Source organism: Barbatula barbatula (assembly GCF_947034865.1).
Source record: "Barbatula barbatula genome assembly, chromosome: 13".
NCBI classification, from domain to species: Eukaryota; Metazoa; Chordata; class Actinopteri; order Cypriniformes; family Nemacheilidae; genus Barbatula; species Barbatula barbatula.
The window spans coordinates 19,913,568-19,929,536 of NC_136776.1; the positions used below are offsets into that span (position 1 = coordinate 19,913,568).

Here is a 15,969-nt window from a genome sequence, read left to right on the forward strand (position 1 = left end):
GAAAATCATAAAATTGTGTAACATGTAAACCATATCATGGAACTGCGTATCTTTCAGTCCCACGCACAACAAAGTTCGTCTTGAAATGACAAAATATGACCCGTTTTGACGAAATTAAAGTCATGACGTGATCTACAAACGTGACGAGTGCGTTATGGCGTCGTGGAAAGCCTCCTGAATATTAATTAACGTACGTGACTGGTCGCTTCAAAACATTACCCGACGTCGTCATTTATAACATCGTACCGCAGTAGTAAGATTTGACGTCCAGCCCGAAACAATAGTTTTTCGTCTGTACACGTGATAGACGATCGTTTATTATAATCGGAATCTAAAACAGATTTGTAATATGCTTCAATGTTTACGTTACATCGTTGAAACCACACCTCTGAGTTTAAACAGGTGAGCTCACCTGGTCTGCGCCTAGTGAGCGCGGTGTGCCTCAACAGGTAAGCGCTTGTTAACACATTACTCAACTTTATTGTATTTTTATATACTATGACAATTTGTTATAACTCAGATTTTCTGAGTTTACAAGTGGGGTCATGCTTCTGTAGTGCATGAATCTTAATGCCACGAAGATTTATAGGAAATGATATACAGTGAATGTTTATAATGTCTGATTTGTGGCAGGTCATTTTACGTGTCAAATCTAATGTATGTGCTCCATAAGTTACTACAGATCGTTGGCTTTATTGTTTAAAATTCCTGCATTGGCATTTTATGGGAGAAGAACGTGGAGTTCACGAGCCATTACGTAGGCTACTATATATAGCCATCATATAATATGTTATTCAGGGATGGAAACCAGACAACAAACGTCCAGTATACGTGTGTGAACACTTTGTATAATCTAGTACCAAACATGCCTGGACATAAAGATTCTTGCGAGACTGTCTGAATGCCCAAAATGTGCAGAACTTTGATGATATCATTCAAATAATTTGTGAAAAAAGTAATAGTAAAAAGACTACTCTAGGTGTGTCCAAACTAAAGTTATAAACTAAAGGCATATAATTGTTAAAAATGTATTTTTTTCAACAGATTATTTTCGCCCCCAGGACTGACTGGATGTTATGGCGTTCAGCTGGTTTACAGAACCCCACCGTAGCTGCCTTTTGAAGAACGGAATTGTTCCCGAATGGTTCCACGGTATCATCTCCAGGAAGTAAGCAAAAGTTTTGTTATGCCATGAAGATAAGCAAGCAGAATGTGTATCAAATGCATAAATACTCACGGCATTTGCATCATCTTGTTTTATCATAAACACAGTGATGTCACAAAGCTGAAAATCAGGTTCCTGAGCATACCAGACTGATAATGTTATTATCTCACATGTTCCGCAGGGCCACAGAGGAAATGTTAATGTGCAAACCACCCGGTTACTTCCTTATTCGTGTTAGCGAGAGCAGGGTGGGATACACGTTGTCGTATCGGTAAGTTTGTTTGCATGTGCTTAGTTATCTTCCCTAAACATAAAGTTTGACCCATATCAAACAAGCACAAGGATTGTACAAGGTCTCCAAAAATGATGTTTCTCCTCTAGTGCTGAGGACCGCTGCAGACACTTCATGATTGACGTGTTATCGGATTACCAGTTTGAGATTGTGGGCGAGAATCGGCAATATTGTTCCCTCCACGACCTGGTGGCCTTCCACCGCAGGACCCCCATTGCCCCCTACAGCCAACTGCTAACCATGGCTTGTGAACAGGTAACTTTTCCAAACATGTTTTGTCGCAAAGGTCATTTTTTAAATGTTTGATAGTGATCAGGTGATTTGACTGGGAAATTTCTAAATACAAATTAAGGAACCATCCGGCACGGTTTGTTTACACTGGTGACATTAGTCATAATCTGTCATTTGTAAAAGTTGGTATAATGACCGTCTTTTGTTCACAGGCTGACAAAACTAGTTATGCGGAGTTGCTGTTTCCTCAAAGGAAAAACATCAACGCTGAGCCGAATGCATGGAGGAATTCTTCAACAGAACACAACCCAAGCTTGCCCATCCGAAAAGAATCATCTACACAACCAACAAGTCCCACAACAGGACTTTATCCCAGCTTGGAGACAGAACATGCCAGTGTAAATCTACAGAGCGTGGGAATATATCAACATCAATATAACATCCTTTCAATATAAGATTTTTGCTGTCTTGAAGATTAAGGAATGCTTGTTCCGATTAAATTTGTTGGTAACAAAAATGGCTGTGGTTATACATATGACACGTTTTATTAAGTTAAAAAACATTCTTCATTGAGAGTAATTTTATACCGTAGTTTTATATTTTTTGTTTTAATTTTTAACTATTTAATTATTAATGTGTTTATTTTTTTATATTGCTATATAAGTTTAATATATTTATTTATTTCAGTTTTAGTTTAGTTTTTGTTTTCAATTAATAAATAAATGCCTGAACTTATTCCATTATTTTACATCATTTAAATGAACATAAATGTGTTAATAGTTTTCGTTTTATTAAACCATAACCTTGTTTTGTGTTCATCCATTTTAGGAACAGCCATCAAAGCCTGTTCCAAAGCCCAGAACGATACATAATATCTCCACATCTCCGGACACACCACCACAGTTACCACCCAGAGATTGCTTGCCAAGTCATCCACCCGCTACCATTGAGGTAGACAGATCACAAGGGCCGACAAAGGTTTGTCTTGAAAAACATCAGAACTCGCCCATCACACCCTCTGAAGATAAAGGAACCAACCGTAACCAACAAAAACAGTCGAAGAATGCCATCATGGGCCTGGCACAAATCAAGAGAAAGCTGAAGAAGAAGCACAGCCAGTGCGATGAACACACGTATGAGGAGATTTTCAAAGATGCTTGCGACGAGTCTTCCACATTTTCTGCTTCCAACCCTCGGCAGCCGACCGAAAACGACTACCTCAGGCTTATTGACAACTGCCCGGTTGCGTCCCTCGGACCATCTGATGGTATTCCCAACATTTCTGATAGGAAGTTTCCCATCGAGTACTTAAATCCACCCCCTTTTGCACCCGGTTACTAGGTGTTAACATCCGGGTGGTTTCATTCAAGCATGTATTCGATCTTATTTTGTTTGATCACACGGTTGTCACAACATCTTATTGTTTTTTCATTGTTATAATGTTCTGTGCGTGTCGCTATGCTGTCATTTCAATTTGTGTCACAACATTTTGCGGACAATGCACTCAAGTTTGTGATCTGGACAAACCTGTTCAACTTGGTAATATGACGATGTGTGGTGATGTTGTTTTGTGCCCCTGGGCATAAATTTGAATATACCTCCGGATTTTCATAATTGCTTCCTATAATGTGACATTTTGGAATTTGAAAAAAAAACTTTACAGTTTGTAAAATGTGTAATAAAACTATTAAAAATGCCATGGGACTACCAGATATTTGTCATGTCTGTTTGTCTGGCAGATCATTTACTGTAGTAACATGGTGATATACTATCAGAAGTGGGTTTATTTTTTATGATACAGTCACTGTATCACCTTTTGTTTGTAATATAATCTTTTCACATTTAATAGATTATAAGGTCGTATGGTTATGCTGTAAAGCCTTTTTGCAGTCTTACCGTAAGTGGTTGAATTGAAGTTGACCCATAAACTTATTTGAGTGAGTTGAGGTAACATTTGAAATAGTCAATTGAAATGAATTGCCAATGTAATGTACCGAAAGTGGGTCCAAAATGCCTTTGAAGTGTAACACCTACTCATTCTGCCCTGGAGGGATTACAACTGGAGAAGCTTATCCAAATAAGTATTACATTAAACATGGACTCATGCGGGTATGCCTTTGTATTAGACCAGCTTTTAAAATGTATGAGATCAACTGTTTTAATTTAATTTGAGTGGTTTCATTATAGGTTTTCGGTGAAGATCCTGGTGATGAGATCTCTTATGCTCGGCTCATTTGAAAGATCAAAAGTTTTATTTTACTGCTTGACTCTTGAAAGCTTGCTTGTGCAATGCCCACAAATTATTTGTGAACCAGCTTTTAAGAATGGCAGCCGTTGTCATGACGCATCCACCGGAAAAGTGGGCATGAGAAATTGTTGCTTTTCTCATTTGAAAAAAATTCAAATAAGTCGAAGATCTCCAAAGCTTTCTTTACGGTTGCACAATTTAACCTCTTTAATTTGTTGTTTTAGGCACATTGGCTTTACAACGTTCTCAGCATACTGTATGTGCATCGACGTTAAGTGAAGTTTTGGGGCGAAAAGACTTGCTTTCACTCTTTGCTGACAAACCTGAAGATTGGCAAAGCTGCAAAGGACCGTCTTTCAAATTTCAGGTATCCATTACAAGGAGTGTTTGATTTTTGCTTTCCTTTCACAAAATGTTGTAGCCTATTTGAAAAAGACCTGCGCGTCAACCTTCAGGCAAGTGGTTAATATTTTCATTAAATTATTTTTGGAATGGATACAGGCCGCCACATGTAAATCTTGATTTAGCTTGTTTAGACAGCCCAAGTTAAAAGTATATAATAACAGAAGTGCTTTTTATGATCTTAATACCAGACCTCAATGGGTGTAAAATACAGTATTTGGCATGTATTTAAAATGGTGAGAACAAAACAGACATAAATCATGATTGTTTGTTTTAAAGGAAAGTGTGTGTATAAAGTGGTTTGACATATGAAAAGTGAACAACATTAAACATTTCTTTTGAAGTAAACTAAACGCTTTTAGCTTTTAATAACAGTCCCTTTATATGTCATGTCCTAACTTCCTGTTTCAGAAGAAATGACATTCCATTTTAAAGGAATAGGAAACCCAAACATGAAAATTCTGTCATAACTCACCTTCGAGTTGTTCCATGTGTGTATACATTTCTTTGTTCTGATGAACACATGCTTGTAATCAGACAAATTTTGCCCCCCATTGAGTTCCATATTAGGAACAAAACAATGGTGGTCTATAGTTTACTGTCCTACATTCTTCAAAATGTCTTCTTTTGTGGTCAACAGAACAAAAAAAGGATAAAGTAATTTTTGGGAGTCAAGACCTGTTTTGTTATAAGCATTCTTCCCAATATCTTTCTCTAAGTTCATCAGAGCAAAGACATTTATAAAGATTTGGAACAACTCGAAGGTGAGAAAGTGACGATAGAATTTTCTTTTTTGGGTGAAGTATCCTTTTAACATTGAATAAACATGAAAAAACTTCTTGGCATGCATGTTGTCTCTACATCATGGGCAAGTCTTTAATGCTCTCTTCCGATTCGTCCACCGGGGTCAGGCTTTGATTGGCCATTCTGGTTAGACTGGTGATGTCTATAGATTGACTCAGTACATCAGGAGGTATGTTGAGGACCACAGCCGGCTGCTCAGAGCGCAGATTGTGAAGAAGCTGCAGAATTCGAAGATGCATGACTAGCGGAGACCCAGAAAGAGACTCAGCGGAAGACTTCAGTGCCTCACAAACTGCCTTCTCTCCTTCAGCGGCAATCACCTGCAACACAATGTGTGATAGCAGGGCTGGTCTAGGACAAAAAAAGGGCCCTGGCATTTTTACTCAGACCGGCCCACCACAATGGGTCGGACACAACCAACCAGTACACCATCCTTGCAGTACCTGTAGATATGCATATCTACTGTTCCATTCCCCCAAAAACCTACAAAGCTGAGAACTAAGTGCCATGGACCAGTGTACTCACTCTCTCTTGACTGACTCACTGGTGATAGACCTAGTATACCCACTTGTGGTGTGATTCACGCAAATTGAGCGTTAGTAAGGGAAGCCAAACAATCCAATAGTGGGATGAGACAGCGGGGTATTATAGAGCTCGCGCCGCGCTGACATGTCATCTGCGCGATTCAATTTCCTATCGCCAACCGATGGGCAGCGTGTCACCAACCAATCCGCTGCAATGACCAATTAAAACATATACAATGTTCATTTGGCGCCACTCATTTACATTTTACCCATAAACCTCTGCTATTATTAACATAAATAGTTGAGGTAAAATGGCTAGGCGCAAAACGTACTACAATAATAAAATAAATTACCTGAACATGTAAACTGTCCTATATAATTTTCAGGAGGTTGGCGTGCTCCTCAAGACTACGATATTGGAAGTCATTGAAGTTTCTGCTTTGTACAGGTCTTTCCATAGCCTATAGTCTATACATATGTGCAGTTCTTCAAAGTATCGATGCAAAACACTACCGTTTACTTGTACACTATTAAAGATAATAATAAAAAAAATATTATACATTTCATCCTGATTTCCTTTGTCTTCTGTAGGGAAAACTGATAGACTTCAGCAGAGAACCAATGTAAATGTTTTTAAGGAATGAGGGGCTTCTTTTTTTTAGTGTACGGTGTACGGTTTGCGCTGTTTAAATAACTTGTGCGCTGATGAGGAGTCGGCTGGCTGGGCGATTGAATCACGCAGATGACATGTCAGCACGGCGCGAGCTCTGTAATACCCGCTGTCTCGTCCAATTTTTTGATTATTTGGCTTCCCATAGTTCGCGCGAGTTGAAAAATCTGAACTTTGGCGAAAATTCGTGCCGCGTTTACGAACCAGGAGCTTGCTCTAGTAGGGACGTGATTATGACATAGCGAGAGGAGGCAGGAATCCGAAACAACAATGAAGGACTGCGGATTTGATGGACCCAGACATGGCGCCGAACGAGTCTACGTCGTTCTTCAGCCTTCCATAGCACATAATGCGCAGCTATCCTCTCAACTAAATCCATGTCCGCCATTTCGCAATTAGACGGGCGCCGCCTGACAGAAGCCCAATGGGCCGCTGTCCTGCTTTATGGGCCGGTCGTTGGCCGATTCAAAAAATATAATATTATATTATATCGGCCCCCAAGTGCGTCGGCCCACGGGGCATTTGCCCGGTATGCCAGATTACCAGTCCAGCACTGTGTGATAGTGGTCAAAGAGCAGGGCTCTGAAGTAATAGGTGAAGGTGGAACTTACTTACTTTAACCTGTGCTTGACGTCTGGCTTCAGCTTCCACAGCAAAGTTGCGTTGCAGCTCTGTTGGGAGACTGATCTCCTCTCTGTACCAGTGGACAATAGTTTTGCATTAGTTCTTATAAAAATATACTTTTATTTGAAAGCATCGTCTGTATTTTACTCACATCTCTGCTTTTTCTACCTTGATGCCCCATCGGCATGTCACAGAATCTAAATTAACCTGCACAAAAAAACTAATTCTTGAGACCTCTGTTGAAGAACTTATGCTGTCGCTGATTTTATACCTGGTGAGGCTCACCTGGATCTCCTGTGCAATCGTTTTTCTCTCCAGCAGAATGTCAGTGAAGGTGTGATGGGCCAGTATCTCTCTTATCGAGACTTGAGCCAGCGCCTGCAGTACGGACGGGGCGGCAGCGAACGAGGAGTAACAGATGGACACGTTCTCGATACGATAGTAACATACCCCACTCACTTCAGTGCACACCAGGTCTTTGGTCACCACCTGTGAATATAATGACAACAAAAGATTCATGCAAAGTTATTATTATTGTTCACTATTATCAGTTATGATATTTGTCCTTTTGGATTTGTCTGGGCAATAAACACGAATGTGTCATTTGAAGAATGTCATTTGAGGTAGTCAGCTTTTTAGGGCACTTCATTAAATGACATGAAGGTCGTCTCAGAAAACAGATTGTTACTTCTACATACAAAAATGTATGCATTGATGGCTTTGTTGCCGCTTTGAAGACTGTGGACCTACCGCATGAGGAGGGATCTTTAACATCAACAGACGGATGTCCACTATTTGGCACACATCCAGAAATGGAAGGTGAAATATCAGCCCTGAAGCCAAATAGAAAAAAAACTATGATTAATAAAAGGATCCGTCTCATCATTTCTTAGCTAAAGAAAACGACAAACTTACTGTACTTTATGCATTAAAGGGACGTTTAAAAAATATTCTGTCATCAACAATACCTGGACCCCTGGGTCTTTTTTGCAACAAGTGTCCCAGTCGAAAAACGACAGCTCGTTCATGTTCTCGCACAATCTTAAAACAAAATTACATTTTTATATATATATACAGTAATAAAACAAAAATAAAAGTTCCAGGAGTAATGCTATAATGTTGAACTTACCTTTAAACAGAACCAAATTGAAACAGGCAAGAAGCAAATAACCAGTGAAAGGACCAAAACCACCAGAATCATCTCACAAGCTCCAAGGTATCGCTTCTTCAATCCTGCAGAGGAAAATTAAACATAACCATTGGTTCTCCATGTTTCACAATGTTCTTGTGCACACTTACTGTACCTTCTCCATGTCCCTCAGTCTCCAGTAAACTCAATAACTCCTCTCTCTCTTCTTTAACACGTTCTCTCACAGCATCCACATTAACAACAGTGCTTCTCGAGATGACTTGAGCATCTTTGGCTTCATGTCTTTCTTCTGAAATGTCAGGTTTCTCTCGCTCTTTTCTTTTGCGAGGCTCTTGGAGATTCACGGACTTGGGTGCTTTCGTTTTCCTGTCCTTAGATGAAGGTGACGCTTCCCTCTTTACCCTTCCAGATTTTGAAGAATGTGGAGATGTCTCTGGTCTTTTCTCCATCTCCATCGGAGGTGTCCAGCAATCCCTGAGAGGAGAATGTTGTGTGTGGTGTTGGTTTGGTGTGTGATTTGTTTCTGTGCTCTTGGATCTTTGGAAGGGGGAGTATCTCTGCAAGGTTCATTTAAAGATGGAGGAGTCTGCGTGTACGGCTAACAAATTAATTACAGTGACTAACATCCCACACATGTTTTGTAAGGGATGCTGAATGCCAAAGTGTTGTTTTAATTTAACACGAATTTGACTGCTTTCTAAATGTTTTTATCTCAAAAACAGATAAACAAACCTTTGTGGAGTTTGCACTTTTTTAATAATTTGACTATTTTCATACATATACAATCATCCTAGATAGCCTAATATAAAGAACGTTGTGTGAAAACATGACCTGCTGGCTAAAAGAGTGTCTATATAAGTATGTAAACTTCATAAAATGTCCATTTGTGAGAACAATTTTATCCGTCAATACTTATGATTGTTCAGATTCGCTTAATAGGGTGTTATAATCCCACAATTTCAGCACGGTTGAATTGCACTATATGACAATTCCCATGCCTTGTGCATGACAGGGGGAGCAGTAAGGAATACGAATAGAGGAAAGGAGGTCTGAGGTAGAGGTCTTCTCGGGTCCAAAGATCTTTACCCGACCTGAAATGACCCGAATCACTTTTTGTAGTATTTGTAGTATTTGAAGGGGTGTAAATGTCCTCCAAATTATAATTAAAAATATATCTCAAAAAACAGATAGTGAGGAAGAAATGTTACCAATTAAAATTAAAGTAAGAATAATTTGTTCATCGTTAAAGTAAAAAATGTAAAGTCACAGCAAGAATAAAATGGTTCTTGTCTTAAAACATTGATGTAAGATGTCATTAAACTACCAAATCAGTGGGAGACCAAAGAGCACTTTTATTTTGAAATGTTCTCGCAATTCTAAGACGGTCCTCTCGCGCTATCTTTACCGTAGTGCCTCATGTATGCGCCCGTAACAAAACCGCGTGAGGGCTGACTTGACCGTGTTTTTCAGAGTGGAGGCTGGCCTGACTGCAGTTTTTGGCAGACGCTCGCATATGGGACGAATTTCGACTCAAAATGATTAACAAATGCACGCACAGTCATCCGTGAACGTGATACACGTTTAATACAATTAAAATAAATAAACATTTGAAATATATCAGTCTGCGTGTAATGAATTAATATAATTTCCAAGTTTCACTCTTTTGCAAAAAACCTTTGCATATTCCCCTGATGTTACAGGAATCTTATAATGCACCTAAAACTCGTTGTCAGTGAAACCATTTGAGTTAAATAGCTGATCCACCAATATGATGCCATTATCCAACCAATGTTTCAAAAACAACGATTTGCGCTTATATAATATATCCCAATTGTTCCATATATAATAGCCTACTTATGTGGTGAAACGTTATGCTTGAAAATCAAGTTTCACTGGTACTTTAACTTCAAAATTATAATTACAATTACAAATACAATAGGTTTTCAGCCCTTCGGGCTCGAAACCCTAAAAAAAGAAAATGTATATTACCAAGGTTAGAAAGAGTATGGGAGGGTATGAAGTTCCAGATTGGGTAAGGATTTCTGACCATCTGACGAAGCCAATTAACTTGATGTATTATTTGTATTATTGAAAAATGTATTAATAACATAATAACAAACAAAAAAATACATTCATCATTCATCATCATTTTGTAACCAAACGCTTCATTTAGTAAAACATATAAAGTACTTTGTCGACATCTACCGGTCATTCTAGTGAACTGCAGCGTCTCCTATAGGAAACTGGCCAAAAGTGTTTTATTGTAGGCCTATAAATGAAGTTTGACACATATTGATGTTCGATAGATATAATTCGTTAAGAAATTAACATTTTACAATCTGAATGCGTGGTTTTCTGTAAAGATATACACATTTACAACTGTAAATGCTAGGTTTGTTGAGCCAAACACGATATGGTCAGAGGGAAATAATTTTAAGATATTGTATAGATCCAATGCTTTTATTAATAAGTTTAACGTTTTTTCATGTTTTAGCTTATTGTGTTCTTGTTGATGTTTTCTTTTTCCAGAAACATAGATGCAATTAGGCATTTCAAATTTAAATAAGACGTTCTAAGGAAAACAGAGCACATACAAAAAACTACACAACGCAAATGCAATTACAGAATGAAATAAGAGCAACAAATAATTAAAAAAATAAAATAATAAGAATAGAAACAATGAACCTACAAAACATCAGGGTCTTCTAAAAGCTCAAATACTTCTACCAATTTAGTTTTCTTCCAACTTTCATTTAAACTTTAGAAAAATCTAAACCAATGGTTTTATTTTACATTTATAAATATAGAATTTCCCCAAATAAAGATATTAATTAGCAATGCCTTTATATGTTCGCCGTGCGCGCACATTAACTCAAGGTTATTAGCAGTAGGTTGATTAAACTAACTCGACACAGGTGTTTTGGAACCGACATACCCCGAGTAAGCAGGTTTTGGGTTTATCAACCCAGAGTTCAGGGTTAATCTGATGGTAAATTAACCCAGATTTCTGGAATACACCCCTGTAGTTGACAGTAAGCAATAAAACTGAAGTATAAAAGAGTGATGAGAATGCAAGACAAAATTATATTGCATGTTAATTTATAAAGTTTATTCAAACACATTAATAAAGCAGATAAAACACAAATCTTATTTAGTAAATGACAAAAGAACACAAAAAGAGAACAGAACTATTCATGTTCATAAAAAGTAATGGGTCTTCTGCAGAAGGGGAACGATTGCAGCGAGACTCTTCTCCTCATATTGACTCGGGCACAGAGGACTGCAAGAGAAAGGAAAAGTGTGTATGTGTTAAGAAACAGTTCACACGAAAATGAAACTCATTTACACATCCTCATAACATTCTTAAATTGAACAAACAATTGTATATATATTTTTTATCGAGCTGTCTTGATGTCATGCTTGTGATTTAATACAGTTGTGTGTCCTTGGGCTTGAATAAATGTTCTGTTTGTTTCGTAGTTCACAGAGGAGGTACGTCAGTGTGAAACGCCCGCCATCTCTACTGTTGTTTGTTGATGCATGATTTAGTATAGAGACAATGCTCATTCAGGCCAGGGAGACAATCCAAACCTCTCCATTGACTCTCTATTGCGGGAAGCTGCCGTCTTGTCATTTCTGATATTGATCAAAGTTCAGGTCTGTGTTTTGTGGCTTAAGTGACCTGATGTGAGAACTTTGTTTTTTAAAGTATTTGGGCTCAACATTTTGACGCAGATATAACTCTTGTAGATGCCCTTTTATATCTACATATATTTTTGTAGCTCAAAGTAACATAAACATAACATACAGCCAAGGGTTTGCATTAATAATCACATAAGAAAAGAATCTTAATTATCAGAGAAAAAAGATTTGTCAGATTTTTTACTTGTACTATACAAATAGCATGCAGATTATTTATAATGTCCACTTCTTATTGTTTACTAAGAAAGTTATTCTTACCAATGGCGTGGTTCTGTAATGTAGAAGCTTTGCGATCATGGAATTTTCGCATAAGCGTTCAGCCTCATCCATGGCTGTCCTCTTATCATAGTCAGGGGTGTCCATGTCCACCCCTGACAGGAACCAGGCATGCAGTGCGGCATAATCGCTCGTTCGTACCGCTCTGTAGAGGGACAGTTGAAACAAAACCATTTGTGGCTCATAGATGTAATATATCAAAGAAAAAATGCTTATCATTTCTTATATACATACACAGTGGGTCTAAAATGAGTAAGAAATACATAAAAGCTCCCAAAAGTATCGCAAGTCAAGATGTGCAAAACCGATTGACTCTTACCTACAAAGACTGCGTACTGTTTAAATTTAGAGGTCCTTCAACTAACTTTACTTTTTTACCCCTAAAAGATTCTTATTGTTATTCACTTGAATGTATAGCTTGCAATTTAACAATTAAGGTGGAACAGGTTCCGACATGATTCATCTGGATTACATTTTTAACATGACTAAAACCTGCAATTTGATCAAGGGCGTGTAGACTTTTTAGATCCACTGTATTAGTGAAAAAAGGAAAATATTGACTGAATTACTGCTTACTTAATCAGTGCCATGCCAATTCTCACTGGGTGAAGCTTAACAGTGATGCCTTTCCACCGCAGGAGCTCGATAACTTTAAAATGCCTACAAGACACAGAAGTCTATACGTGATAAATCTGCGAGCAGGTCACATCAAAATAAATATTTTTAGCAATTTACACATTTATTTCCATGCACCCATTCAGGTTGCCAGTTACATGTATGGGCACTTGAGCATCTCTAATTCAACATGGCAAATATAGTTTTGTGATATGCCACCTTTGAAAACAGTTTTTGACATTGACAAATGAACAGTTGAAAAGTTTTTGTTCGTGGAATAGTGATGGAAACATCCCCTTTCAAAAGGTCTGGTGTAACGCTGCCTGATGCTTTTTTAGTTGAATGTCAATTCAGCTAACAAACTCATTGAGTTCACAGACTGTTTAAATTGAATAAAGACTTGTGTTTACCTGTTCTTAATGGCCACTTGCATTGGGCATTGTTTATGGAGGTTCACTACCTCAGGTGAAGCACCTCTTCCCAGTAGGAACCTAACCATGTCCACGTTTCCCATCTCACAGGCTGTATGGAGAGGTGTATTTCCATCATAGTCTGAAGCATTGACATCCACCTGCAAAAGGATTGTGAAAAATGTACAAGAAAAGGCAAAATGTTTTCAATTATAAATTTCACCATTTGCTGTGTTAGTTAACATTGTAACAGTTAGTTAGATTACTTCTTCTAGGAGGACTTGAAGAGCGATGAAATTATTGTTTCTCACAGCACCAGAAGCAAAGGAGGGAAGGGTACTGTTCAGCAACTCATCCTTCTCCTGAGAAATAGATGTTTTAATAAAAAATTACTGACGACTAAAATGCTGATCTAATCTCAAAAATGACTTCACAAATTGAAGTTAAAATGTGTAAAGCTGTATCTTAAAAAACACTTATGTATTTGTAAAGTGTAATAAAAATGTTCATGTAAAGCACACAATTACTGTAAACTACACATACCGCCTGGGTTTTGCCATGAACCCAGTTAAATTTCAGCACTTCCTCCAGGATTTTCAGGGGTTGTCTGTTGCAGGCCACCACTCTATTGAGGTCTATCTTCATTGCATTTGGTGTCTGCATTATAAAACTGTGACGTGGACAGAAAAGAAGCATAAACTCAACAAACCAAAATGTGAAATGAAAGAAATCTTCCCTTAAAATTCACTTTATAAACTTTTCGAGCCGGGCGATGATCATGGGCCAGTTGTATAGCTAAACATAGCCATTCTATGTACATGTATAGCCTACACTTTTCAACGAAACAAATGAAAAAGTCTCTTCTTCAAGAAAGCACATTACATTGTCTATTAATCTCTTCCTTGTGTAGCAACACATTAAACGTTTCTTTAGTCTGCCAATCTGTTTTCTGTATGAGCTTAAATGTTAAGAAATAAATGATTCACTTATTAAGACCCCATTCGACATCAATGTGACCTGAAATACAACCCCAACTCATGTTAATGTAAATACATGAGCCAAATTCACAATCAACACATTATACATTTCAATATTTCTCCACAGTGAGTAAGTTATTTTATACCAAACACATAAAAAACATTGACTTACTTGGTGTGACATCAATGTTTGCAAATATATGAACTATTGTAGTAACATTACCTGAAATTTTACGAGAAATTAACGAAGAAAGCGGTTTCTGGGTTTCCTCAGATGCGGCTGGCAACGTAAACGCGCGTCACCATGACAACCACTGGAAACCCCCTTTTGGCAGACGCTCGCACTGCACTGTTTTAATATTTTAATACTGTTTTAATGTTGATGAAAGTTAACTGGAGAGTATAAGATTCAACTTGTTGGATACACACTTATAACCCGATTGTAAAACAGATCCCAAATACTGTTAGTCGAGATATTCGTATTATGGATCGAATTGTTGTTGTTATCCAAATGCACTTGTGAAATGAAGCACATTTTTACATCTCTTCTATTGGTCAGAGAAATTAAATTGCATACATAAACTGTTGGTCGTGTGATGAAATGTCAGTATTTTTTTTATTTTGGAGTGAACTGTCCCTTTAAATTTAGCTCGAACGTTGCCAGTTGTTTTTCATCGCCTGTGATTGTGACGTAAGACGCTGGAAGCTTCAAAAGTCGCGCGCGTTAGCAGAAGTCTCACTCGCAGTTTGCTCGCTGACCATATGGGTGTTCAAATGGGTAGGTCACTTTGGCATGAATTCAAAGAAATGTAAAATGCAGTTTGAGAAAATGAGGAGAACGAGTTTAAGAAAGCGAGGAGATACGTAAACAACGGTGTCCGTTTATATTGTTTTCTACTTCTCTTCATATTTGTATAATGTTAGCCTTGGAATCGCCTGAATACATTGAGGTGTCTTCAAACGATGATGTGTTCGTCAAAGGTTAATATAAACGTGTTATACGTTATATGTGGCAAATGTCAGCTCTGCACAGCAATGTATAATAATGTATATAAACAACGATGTGTGTTTGTCAGGTTTTTAATTCATATTTATATATATGTATATAGCTAAGGACTCAATGGAGGATGTCCAGATGTCTTCAGAGAGTGACGTGTTTGTCACAGGTAAATAAAAGTTGTTTCTATATGTGGCTAATGTCAGTCATACACAGCAATGTATAAGCAAAGTTTGTTCATATCTATAGCATACCAAAGCCTTGGAAGGCTGTACGATGAGGAGATGCCTACAGATGATGCGTTTGTTACAGGTGAGAGACATCTTTACGTGTGGCAGACATCAAGAATATGTCTTAAGACGTTAACTTGTTTGTCACTGGTAGAACACATTTTCTCTATATGTGGCTAATGTCAGTCATACACCGCAATATACATAAGCTATGTTTTCTTTTCATATCTATAGCACACCAAAGCCTTGAAAGCCTGAACGCAGAGGAGATGCCTACAGATGATGTGCTTGTAACCGGTGAGAGACATCTTCACTATGCAGAATTGACATCAGCCACATGTAATGTGTAATATATAAACCGTAAGAACTTTGTCCCTTAATCCTTTTTTATAAATTTTTTATAGAAAATGCAAGCAGGGAACCGAACACACAATTTACCACGGAGGTAAATGTCCTTTAGTTTTAGGAAATTTAAGGAAATTAAATAAATATTAGGAGTAAAAATACAATAACATTTAGCCTTTATGTATAGTGATAAAACTGAATTATCTTAAAGACTTTGTTTAGATTTTTTTATTTTAATAGTCACATAACAAAGTCCGATGTATACATTATTTCTAAAAGAATATCAGGAATGTTTTCTGTGAATAAT

General features: G+C 37.7%; 2 protein-coding genes across 4 annotated transcripts; one reads left to right on the forward strand and one right to left on the reverse strand.

Annotated features, from left to right (window-relative positions):
• Positions 1 to 176: 176 nt before the first annotated feature.
• On the forward strand, positions 177 to 3,461 carry hsh2d (hematopoietic SH2 domain containing). 3 transcript variants are annotated; one of them, XM_079471800.1, is made up of 6 exons: positions 177 to 449; positions 1,062 to 1,168; positions 1,347 to 1,436; positions 1,547 to 1,712; positions 1,901 to 2,086; positions 2,517 to 3,399. In XM_079471800.1, the coding sequence occupies exons 2-6, from the start codon at positions 1,077 to 1,079 to the stop codon at positions 3,027 to 3,029; spliced, it is 1,047 nt and encodes a 348-aa protein (XP_079327926.1). In that variant the 5' UTR covers positions 177 to 449; positions 1,062 to 1,076; the 3' UTR covers positions 3,030 to 3,399. The 3 variants fall into 3 exon arrangements, with proteins under 3 accessions (XP_079327926.1, XP_079327925.1, XP_079327927.1); XM_079471799.1 differs by having other exon boundaries at positions 179 to 449; positions 1,045 to 1,168; positions 2,517 to 3,461; XM_079471801.1 differs by lacking the exon at positions 177 to 449 and having other exon boundaries at positions 948 to 1,168.
• Positions 3,462 to 5,195: 1,734 nt separating this feature from the next.
• On the reverse strand, positions 5,196 to 8,565 carry nphs2 (NPHS2 stomatin family member, podocin; the record flags this gene model as incomplete). The annotated part of the gene is made up of 8 exons (XM_079471920.1): positions 5,196 to 5,462; positions 6,952 to 7,030; positions 7,112 to 7,167; positions 7,246 to 7,449; positions 7,711 to 7,793; positions 7,929 to 8,001; positions 8,090 to 8,193; positions 8,265 to 8,565. The coding sequence occupies 8 exons, from the start codon at positions 8,563 to 8,565 to the stop codon at positions 5,196 to 5,198; spliced, it is 1,167 nt and encodes a 388-aa protein (XP_079328046.1).
• Positions 8,566 to 15,969: the final 7,404 nt, after the last annotated feature.